This window comes from Phaethon lepturus, unplaced genomic scaffold (genome assembly GCF_000687285.1).
Source record: "Phaethon lepturus isolate BGI_N335 unplaced genomic scaffold, ASM68728v1 scaffold42491, whole genome shotgun sequence".
Taxonomy (NCBI): Eukaryota; Metazoa; Chordata; class Aves; order Phaethontiformes; family Phaethontidae; genus Phaethon; species Phaethon lepturus.
Genome location: NW_010517782.1, coordinates 36,052 through 46,941, shown reverse-complemented (window position 1 = coordinate 46,941; position 10,890 = coordinate 36,052). Strand labels below are relative to the sequence as shown.

The 10,890-nt window shown below is 38.0% G+C and overlaps 1 protein-coding gene across 2 annotated transcripts in view; it reads left to right on the top strand.

Moving 5' to 3' along the window:
* Positions 1-155: 155 nt before the first annotated feature.
* Positions 156-10,890, top strand: part of PCGF5 (polycomb group ring finger 5) — a 28,625-nt gene continuing 17,890 nt past the window's right edge. Inside the window, exon 1 of one of the 2 annotated variants that reach the window (XM_010296490.1) lies at positions 156-467. In XM_010296490.1, coding sequence (XP_010294792.1) covers positions 356-467 — 112 coding nt within the window. In that variant the 5' untranslated portion in view covers positions 156-355. The remainder of the gene's footprint in view (positions 468-10,890) is intronic. The other variant, XM_010296489.1, reaches the window with a different exon arrangement.

Below are 10,890 nucleotides of genomic sequence, written 5' to 3'. Positions count from 1 at the left end.
CCGGCTCGGACCGCGGCTGCCGGGCGCCCAGCTGCTGTTACGTAAATAACAACCCGAGCGCCTCTGCCAAGTTTATGGCGACACTTGCCCCCGGGGCATCGTCACCGGTGCTGTGCTGCCAGGCTTACACACCTCTCTCTTTCCACGTGTGTTACAGGTAAGAAAATGACTCGCCTGGCACAGGAGCAGGAGTTATGAGCCATGTCCCTGTGAGACCTCCAGAGTTAAGAGCAAATGCCTGGAGAAGTCCAGTTGCACAGAGCAGCACCGCAGCTCTTGTGAACCGTGGGCATCGACGCCTCTCAGACTCGCTCCTCTGGCCCCGAGCGCCCTGCCAGCATTGCTTACCCCACGAATGGCTACTCAGAGGAAGCACTTGGTGAAAGATTTCAATCCTCATATCACCTGCTATATCTGTAAAGGCTATCTCATCAAGCCAACTACAGTAACTGAGTGCCTCCATACCTGTAAGTAGTACTTTGCAAAACACTCCCTCCTTCATAAGTGATACTTCCTTGAAGCGTTACGTGTTTAATATGATCTCTGTGCCAGTTTTTGTTTACATCTGAAGTGTTGCATGAAATGCTGTGCAGTTTCTGGAGGGGTTTCCCAGACACTGTTCTGCCATTTGGGTCATCATGAGGGATTGACTCTGCTTAACACCTTGCAGAGTAGAGGTACCCTTTTTTTTGCCCTAAGCTAGTGGTGATTGTGCTGGCTCTAGCACCAAACATGTATACTTGTGGCCTGGCTGATCACAAGTAAGATCATTAGGTTGGATGTCGTATTTTGATAATATAACCATGCTTTTGAAACTTAAGCCAAAGTATCTGTTGGCAGTGGGCATGATGGATACACCAGTTTGGTCAGTAGTGGCTCGCATCTCTCTGTAATGTGTTCCATGGCACAAGGTGTAGAAATACTTGAAAGTTAGCAAAATTTTTTATTGGAGAATAGTTCTCTTTGAATGAAACTAACTCAGGAAAAATTATCCAGCTTGTCTTACGCTCCTAATACTTCTAAAACATCAGTGTGTATGAATTATATTAAAGGTACGAATGGTCCTATCAAACTCAGTCATCTTACTTGCACAAGCTAAATTACTTACATGCTTGATTTCTTTCCATTTATTAATGAATTGAAGATAGTTTGCTTGGACCTTCTCAAGAATTTGGCATCTTTCCAAATAAAATTTGAACACTTCTAAGAAGAGTAAGGGCAACTATATGTTTTCTGGTAGATTTCCTATTTTTAAACCTTTAATAAATTAATAGTTAAAAGCTTTGTCTTCGCATTTCCTGTAACTTCTGCACAGCGTTGTTCTTGCAGTTGTTATTGTCTTCTCTGTTAATTTTTACATTATGGTGTTATGTCCCTAGTATACCAAGCACATAAAGAATGAAAACTATTATTCCTGTATGTTGTTCATAGTACAATGTTAATATTGTTTACCATTATAATAATATTATTTTTAGTTTATTTTTTTGAGGAAAAAATAATGTTGAACTGACTTTTTCCAAGTCTAATATCAGCTAAGAATCATAATGTGTTTTGTGATATTATTGTTCTGGTTTGGGTTACTTGGTAAAGGAATTTAAGTTCAGGAGAAGTTAAGCACAGTGTCCTTATAAGAACTTGAAATAAAACAGGAGGAAGAGAGGTATATTAGCTATTCTTAAATTATCTTTCCCTTTAAAGAAAATGGAAAAATTCCAGCATTGGTTAACTTTTTTAATGGTTGAAGTTTAATGAACAGTAGTAACCTTTTAAAAGGTTGGGGTGAGGGGAAAAATGTTGCATCAGAAATCAGCTCAGGCTTAGAAAAAAAGTTTTTATTATGTTTTTATTATGGTATCTTTCTGTTTAGGTAATTTTTGTTTATTTACTTTCACTCCCATTACAAAACAATAATGGCAGAAGGAGTGTTTTTTTCTCAGCAGCATCTGTTTCTTTTGTTCACTTGTAGATTGTGAGCTCTTTACCAAGACAAGTCTGTTACTGCCTAGTCCCCAGATAAGCGCACGTGAATGTTACTGAGCTTCCATATAGTTGCACAGGTCTCCTCACAGAAAAGCTGCCACGTGTTTGGGTCATTAAGTAGAACTGCAGGAAAGAAGGTGGTGTTTCTTTTAAAGCAAAGTTGAGTTGCCAAAATATGAAGCTTACGATGATGGAGAGGAAAACAAAAAACTTCAGGTGGTGATATGGAAGCTTTATGTCTGTAGAGGAAAAGGTGATCTGTATGTGGCAGAACTCAGGAAGATACTCCGATAAATTATTTTAGCCTTTGGCTTTTAGGAAATATTTAAACTTTTTTTGAAGTGCAGATATGGTTCTTCAGTCATATCCAAATAATTACTGCAAAATACAACAATTTTAAATGTCCTTTGCTATTTGTCTCGTACTGCTAATTGCCATAATTCAAAACAGTGTGGCACAAACCATCAAAATCTGCAGATATTAACAGTTTAAGAAGAAGCATAAATTCATAAGATACTGGGAGTACAATGTATTACTCTGGACAAGATGAAAAGCATGTCTTGACATAGATGTTCTCCAGTGATCACAGAGGAACTAATGTGATCAGTAGTGACCAAATCAGTTAGCGGTTGATTCACATCTTTTGTGTTTACTGAAAAATGTTATAAGTAGCAAAGTTTCTCACACTCTGAGAAAAGTGTGCCTTTTTAATAAGAGATGTTTCTGATGGGGTTTTTGGAGATGTTGGATGACAACTCCACCATTTACTGGGAAGAGTAAGTGCAACTTGGGCACCAGCAGTACAAACTTTCCTATATCTATTGGGAAGGAAGTGCTTATATTACTGCAAAATAATTATTCTGCAAATTCAGTACTTCGTTTCTTTTTTGCTACTTGCAGCAGAATGGTTTTGTCTTATGGACCGAGACTTTTTCTCTAGTCTGTTAGACAGTTGTCAAGGATGTTGAAGCAGGCTAGATGCGAGGTAAAGGGTATGTCCCATTATCTGTCTTCTGAGTAACTCCATTGTTAGTACAGTGTGTGCTTACAAAACTTGGAAAATAAGCTTTCCTCAGGAACATTCTTTAGTGTCCTAAAAAATACCAGACTGTTTACACAATCATAGAAATGTTGGTTGGAAGGGGACATCTGGAGGTTGTGTAGGCCAACTTCATGCATGAGGCAGCTTAGTTGCCAGCACTATACCAGGTCAAGCCATGGCTCTGTATAGTTGAGTTGTGAATTTCCAAGCGTGGAATCTCCACAGCTTCTGTCGGTAACCACTTCCGGTGCTACGCTATTTACCTAGTGAAGAAGTTTTTCTGAATGTCCTACCAAACAACAACTTGTGACCATTGCTCCTTGTAACACTATTTGCCAGTACCAAGAACCGGGCTCTGTCACTCCTGTAAATGCTGTTCAAATGGTATAGGCTGTAATTAGTCTAAACCATGATTTGCTTTTGGTAAATTGATATTGCCTCTTCCTGATTATGTTTTTGTCCCTCACATAGTTAGAAATTGATTCCAAGGGACATGATGTGATCTGCCATTTTTCCAGGGAGCTAGGGAAGCATGTTTAGCTATAGTTCCCTGGGTCATCCTTCCCATCTTTCTTAGAGATGGGTATAACACACTACCCTTTTCCAGTTATCAGGCATCTCCCATAATCACCACGATTATGGTGATGAGCTTTCAGCTTAGTGAATCCTACTTGGTGTATAGATTTGAATACATCCAGCTTTTCTCAATGGGCCCTAACCTGCTGCTCCCTGGCTGCTGGTCATCCCTCTCCTTCTCCAGTCATGCTGACATGCACGGACATCTGGGATCAGGCTCTGCCTATGAAGACCAAAGCAAAAAAGACATTGAGGGCTTCAAACCTTTCTATATAATCTATGCCTAAGCTATTTCCCTTGTTCATTAACAGACCGACATTTTGTCTGAACTTTCTTCAGCTACTAGCCTGCTTGCAGAATCCCTTTATGTCCGTCATCAGTTTTAGCTATGGCTGGGCTTTGGCCTTCCTAATTTTGTTCCAAAGTGCCAGAGCAATGATTTTATGTCCTTTTGTTTCCCATCCTTGTTTCCACTTTTAATATGCTCTGTTTTTACATATTAACTAGGAAGCTTGTGCACCAAGCAGTTCTTCTGATGAAATTCCCTGTACAATGGGCTGGTTAGCCCTTGAGGTCTAAATAAATTTTCTTATAAAGAAGCCAGCCAGCTCTCCTAAGTACCTTTCTTTCTAATGATAGCCTCTTTGGGCAATCTGACTAGCAGTTGCTTAAACAAGCTGAAGTCCCATCTCCTGAAGTTCAGAATCCTAACTCTGCTGTTTAACTTTGTAGCCTTCCTCGAGATCCTGAACTTGGTCATTTTACAGTCGCTGCAAGGCAAGCTGCCATCTGCAGCTGTATCCATGACCAATTTTTCCCTGTTCATGAGCAGCAGATCAAGTGGTGCGTTACTCCTAGTTGGTCTCTCTAGTATTTGCCTTAAGAAATTGTCAACAGTGCAGTCTAGGAACATTCAGAAATGCCATTCCCTGCAGGAAAATGACCAGAGATGTAATTTTCAATATCAAACCAATAATCTTGCAACCAGAGTGTTTTTCAGATATGTTTTTCAGCATAAAAACTTATGCTCTTATCAGGAGGTCCTAGAAGAACTTTACTGCAGCAAAACTTTCCACCCTCAGAAAAGCAAGCTGAGCTGCTTTCATGCTCCTCCTGCAGAAGTTTCAGTCAATGGCATGTAGCAGATCTTAAAGGTCAGCAGATCTGTCTTATTTTGAAATAGGATTTCAACCCAAAAAGTCTTTCTTGATCACCATGTGCTGAAATTATTTATCGCTTTTAATAGAAGGGAATCCGGACTGACTGTGTCTGGTAATTGTAATCAACACTGGAGTAGTCTCACATGTATAGTTTTTGAGAAGGGTGGTTAAGTATATTAGAGTTTTCTGTCCTGTTTTTATGTAGACACTTTCCCTAAAAAAGTAAACTAAAAGTAAGTGCTTTTAAAGCAGGTTTAAGGTAGCTGATTAAATACTTTATTAAATACACCAAGTGACTCGTTACATCTCTGTGCCATCATTGAGATGGGTTTGATGTTCCACTAGCTGTGTGTGTCCTGCCCCTTCTTTGCTCACTGGCTCAAAGTGAGAGAGGAGAGAGGAGATCCTTGGAAGAATTCAAAGGATGAGTTCTGACAAAGAATTTGTCCCACAATTAACTAATTAAACTTTCTGTTGTAGAATATTTTGTTTAAAAATGTAATATGAAGCTTTGTTTAGGTACCTTGTTAATAGCACTTAAAAAATAACCTAGGAAGAGTCTTCTCACTGAACAATATGCATAAGATACGTACTTTTTTTGTTTGCATAAGATGACATACAGCACAGTCGTGACACTTGTATCTGTATTTTTCAGGTGATTACAAAGATCTGAAAGAACGTGTGAGCCAGATATGTCTGTATTGAAAAACATAGCATTGTGTAGTACGTTACGGTTGCCAGCCAATTAGCATATGTCACACAAGTACTTTTATCATATGTAGTAAATCAACTTATGTGAGTTTAACTTTTACTGTGGCTCATCTGAAGTGTCATAGTACAACCATGAAATTCAGGTCCTCATTTCACCAACATATGTAGCACATACCTCAGAATTCTGCAAACTGTGTACATTTCGGTTAAGCTGTTTTCTTTTGCCTGTTTGCTGTCACGCCGTGACCTACAGTAAAGCAAGTGAGAGAGTGTCATTTTGTTAATCTATACTGGAAGTGTTAAAGGTTTTGGGGGTTTTGGTTGGTTTGTGCTTTTTTCCCTGTAAGGTGGTGAATTAAATATATCTGTAATTTAATTGTGTTTAAAGATTCCCTTTCTCCTTACCCTTTTCACCCAATCCTTAGACATCATCCCATTCTCTGAAACTTCAAAGTTTAGTGTGAAAAATGTTCATTGTTTTATATTGAGGATAACAGAGGATGATTATACCTATCATATCTGAAAATGCTGGTTGATGATCCTACTCCTACTAGGAGTATCACGTATCAGTTCATTATTTTTGAGTGCTAGAATTTGTGTGTTTTTGACATTTACATTGCTGTTGGTAAATCACATTTAGTTTTGACAGGCAAATCCTCATAGCACCATAGCTTTACGTGAGAAAAAGCAAAAGTTGTTTTAGATTACTACAGTATTGATTTACAATTTCAAGGGTTTTTTTCATGGTATAAGATGACCTCATGATTTGAGCTGGCTGCATAAAGACTTGATCCAGATCTGTATGTTTGTTGAGGTAGGGAATACATCCATATAGGGCTGGCTTAAGATTCTTGGTTTCTTATGATGCTTTGTCTGTATGTATTCTACTCAAAGACCTCTTACACTGAAGATTAAGCTCTTCATTAATCATTAGTCTCTTTCTTGGACCACGCATGGCTTCCAAGGGTGCCATCTTCTCTCAAAAAAAGGTATGAAGAAAGCACATAAATATACTCAGACTGAGGAATTCAGTTCCTTTCCATAGATTGGTTTATATTATAAATATTTCTTCAAGTTACATTAGTGTGGATTTTAGCAGGCTTTAAGTTTAGCAGTGTTTAGTATTTGGGAGGTTTTGGGGAGTCAATCATCTCACTTTAAATAAGTGTGTTATTTATTTATCCTGTGGCATAGGGTTCTTCGGAACAGTAATAATTTCAAATTTATTCTACGTGTAAATGAAAGCCATAGCTCAGATAGTCCTATTTGTCTTTAGTTTGGAAAGCAAATAAAAAGCCTAGCAAAGCCAAGTTTAAAATACTTTACAAGACAAATCAATGAGACTTTTCAAAGTAGTGTCAGGTCAATGTCATCTCATCATAGACTTCAAGAAATTTACTGACATGAATGGAGCAGAGATCCATCTAAGAGCAAATGAAGGGAATTAAATTGTCCTCAAAGAATTTCAGACATAGCTTTCTTAAAACACAGGGAAATGTTTTCTGAAGGAGGCTAGTACTAATTGCTGACAGAAAAATAAGAAACCACTCTGGTATTGATATGAAGGCACTGGTACTCCTTTTGAAGAATTTTTGTGCTAATACTCTTAGAGTGCCCATTGCTAAAAATTTCCCAAATAAGAGAAGGCTAGGGGTTAGGCTTATCAGTTCCAAAATTTATACCAAGTACTTTTTAACCATTTTTTTTCCTTTTTTTTTATTCTTTATCAATCATTTAAAATTGGTATCAGGTTAGAAAGACTGACTCCAAGAGATGCTGCTGTTTCTACCTGACAGGAGGCTTACAAAAAAAAAAATTAAAGACTAAGCCCTTCCTTTATTGTAGGAATTAGCAGAAGAGGAACTCTGTATCACTTGTGGCTCTCCATTGAAAAAGAGTTATGCCTAAGCTCAGTTTCTGTGAAGTCCAGTCAGAAAAGGTCTAGAGTAAACCAAACCCTTATGTTACTTAACTCAGCAGCCTTTGGGTGAATTTAGATGTGGCCATTATTCAAAACTGTGTTAGACTTCACAATTTCATCATCATACTAGCTTCTCAGCATTTTTTCTCCATGCTCTTTACATTGAGATTCTCCAGTGGAATTTCTAAGCAGATGATTCTTAACCTTGTGGTTCTCATCAGTATTGTCATCATCCACCACTAATCTGTACATTTTCTCCTGTCAGAGGTAGTGTATCATCTTCAGCACAGTATAGATACCAGGATTATGAGATATCAGATCGTGCAGCTCAGTTGACAGTAGCATATTTCACAGATTCCTTGAGAAGCTTGAGCAGAATATGGTTCTTTTCATTCTCATTGAAGTCATCCAGTAAGTGCGTATTCTAGGGCTCTTGTTTTAGACTTTTACTATATGTGACATCAAATGTAATAGGTTAATCCTATTTAATCCTTTGGTTTACTTCATGCAGACCTAGTATCTCTACATTTAATTGCTTTGATGCTCTCTACTTCAATAATATAGAAGAATCATGTCCCAAAAATGTCCTGATTTTTTTTTAATAAATAAGAATAAGACTTCTCCTCCATTAATGAATGGGGAAGATCTGATTTGCAACAATGTTAACTACTTTCATTCGTGGCAATATTTCCTTTTCTATACTATCTTCCTCCTAAAAATCTCTCAGTTGCTTAAATAAATAAATTTAAATGCAGTTTAGCCACTATGTCTGCGTACGGTCTTCTGTTTGCAATATTTAAAATTTTTTTTTATAGTGATTACAATACATATTACTATCAATTAAGGAGCCTTCTCCGTCATGGTTTCATGCCACATTGTCTTCTGTTTTGATTTTCCTGTCATGTGTTTAGAGTAGGATGTTTTTGTGATTCGCTCATTTTTCACTTCTCAATAAGAGCAAGATCAATGAATGACTTGATAGCAGGATGGCGTATTTCAGAAAGAAAAGCTCACTTCATCCTAGCTTTCCCATGAACACTGTGTCAGAATTTCATATTAATTAGTGTTATTGGCTGTTGGGTTTTTTCAATTCAAATGACATGGCATCCTCATGACTTAGTTGGAGCCTTTTTTTTTTTTTTTTTTTTTTACAAAAACTACTTGTAGTATCAAAAAAGTAAAGGTACAGTAATTAGAGTTTGAGGGTAAGCAAAAACATTTTTTGACAATATTACATTATGTTGTTTGGCCAGCTATTCAAATTCTGTCTGCACACTTGAATGGTGTGAGTGGCTGCTTGCAAGTAATTCATGTCTGGACGCCTGTGGGGTTTCTGTTTGTTCCTTAGTACATGTTTTTACAGAGCATTATGTCTTACAGCAATGTCAAAAAGTATAACTTTAGGAAAGTGATGCTCTTTCTTCGTCTGCAACTGATACCTACTTGTGACAGCTCCTGACCTCAGGGGATCAAGCATGCACCCTGTTATCTAGCTATGGGTGAGAGGGCTTTCTGATTGTTACACATTACTATACAACACCCCTTTCTCTCCAGGGCTGTACGCCTGAAATGAGGCGACACCCTTACCTTTGAACATGCTGGACGTTGTGCTTAGAATCCGGGCTTAAATATGCAGGGAGCACTGCAGAGCAGATTCATGACATGTTTTGGTGAGCAGTGTCATGTTCTTCTCTGTTTACTCCAAAATCTTATAGAATTTAAAACTTTTTGAGGTAAAGTGCAAGTAAATAAATACGTAATAATTGTGATAATTAAAGCAAGTAATGCAGTTTGAAATGCCTATAAAAGACACAGGTCAAGAAATGAAAAAAATCGGACCTCTATTTAATCTTGGCATAGCTAGTGAAATCAGAAAGCTCTAACCCTTATCCAGATAGTGCATGAATTTAAGAAAAGAGAATGGTGATTGATATTCTTGGAGAGGTGATTTTTGTATATATTTTACTGTCTGTGCCTTTCCCCTATTATATTATTGTGTGTCTGTGGCTGTGTTCAGATTAGTGAAAGAACTGAACTACGCTTTCAGTTGCTCCCTGTGCTTCTTTGTATTTCAGGTGGGTGACAGAAGGAAAGATAGTTCAGATAGTTACTGGAGCTGGGATGGCTGAGGAGCTGCTGATCAGATAAAGAATTCCACCTTGTGATGTTTGCCCCTGGGTTGAACGTGTGCAGAAACTACATCTTAAGAAAAACTTTGAGCTGAGATTCTTCATATCTTTTCAATTTCAAGCATAACTTCTGTTATTTTCAGTTCTAGAGGAGATTCTCAGTCATCATAATGAAGAGAGATTATAGAAATCTTAACTACCTATATTTTAGAAGTTATTAGGACTTGTGCTTTGATTTAAGCATGTTCTTAAATGCTGTGTTGGACTGTCATGAGGGCTTCTATGGGTGATGAAATTCTTTGTATTCTGTAAGTGTAGTAGCAAAATGTTTAGTTTTAGAAGTATTAGTTATAAAAAGTACATAGAAAAGTGAAGAAAAGTTGTAGGTATAGAACATCACATTTGCCGCTCTGTTCTAGAATTCTCACCCTATGGAAGTGTTAAGGAATGCATGTGCAAAAATCAGTTAAGTTTAATAATTTAACAAATCATAAAAGATCCATGATACAAGAGTCCTGTGATTACAGGTTCCTGTGTCTGTATGCCAGCAATAAATACCTCACAACTTGAGGTTAAGAAAAAATGGCACCCTGAGGACTGAACAGTGCCCTCATAGCATGAGGGTTCTGGGCTGCTTTGGAGTGCCCGTGCGCAGAGGACAGCACTGTGCCCCACTTACTGGGCTTGTTTGGCAGGACTCAGGGGCTTCCTGAGCTCATCTGACCAGATCATCGGAAACCTGCCCTGCATCCAGCACTGCTGGGGCATTGAGCCTGGGGAGCGCGCCAAGAGCCAGCCAGAGCGCTCTGAAGTCTGTCCGTCAGGCTTGAAGAGGAAAGTTTGTTGTAATTTCAACCAAAGCTATGAAGTTAATGTCCTTAAGTTAGTGTTTTAAAGCAGTTGGAAAAAACACCTCCACGGAGGTTTCATGTGTGTGCATTATAACTCTTCTGAGCATACTAAGGCAAAGATGAATGCAGTCTTTGCTTGTTAGGTGACGTTTGTTAAAGGAATTTCAGAATTCCTTAAAGATTGTCATATAATTAGGATTTACCAGGTTGTTTAGAGATACTCGTAGTTCTTTAGGTAATTGATGAAAGAAATTACAGTGTTTCAGCAGAAAGCATATTGCAATTGCAGCAGTCCATTTATTTTTTCAGGCCATTTACTGATGAATTTGCAGTTCTCGTTTCAGTTTAGGTGAAGCAATAATAAACAGGGGATGGAGTTTATCTGCATCCAGAATGTTGTAATGCAGTAATAATAGCAGGCATATTTGTACTCATCAGCTCTGCTTCCATTTTCTTATTAATGGCAGTAAAATCTGCAGTCTGCAATTAATCATTTGGAAGCAACAGTAGTGTAGCACCT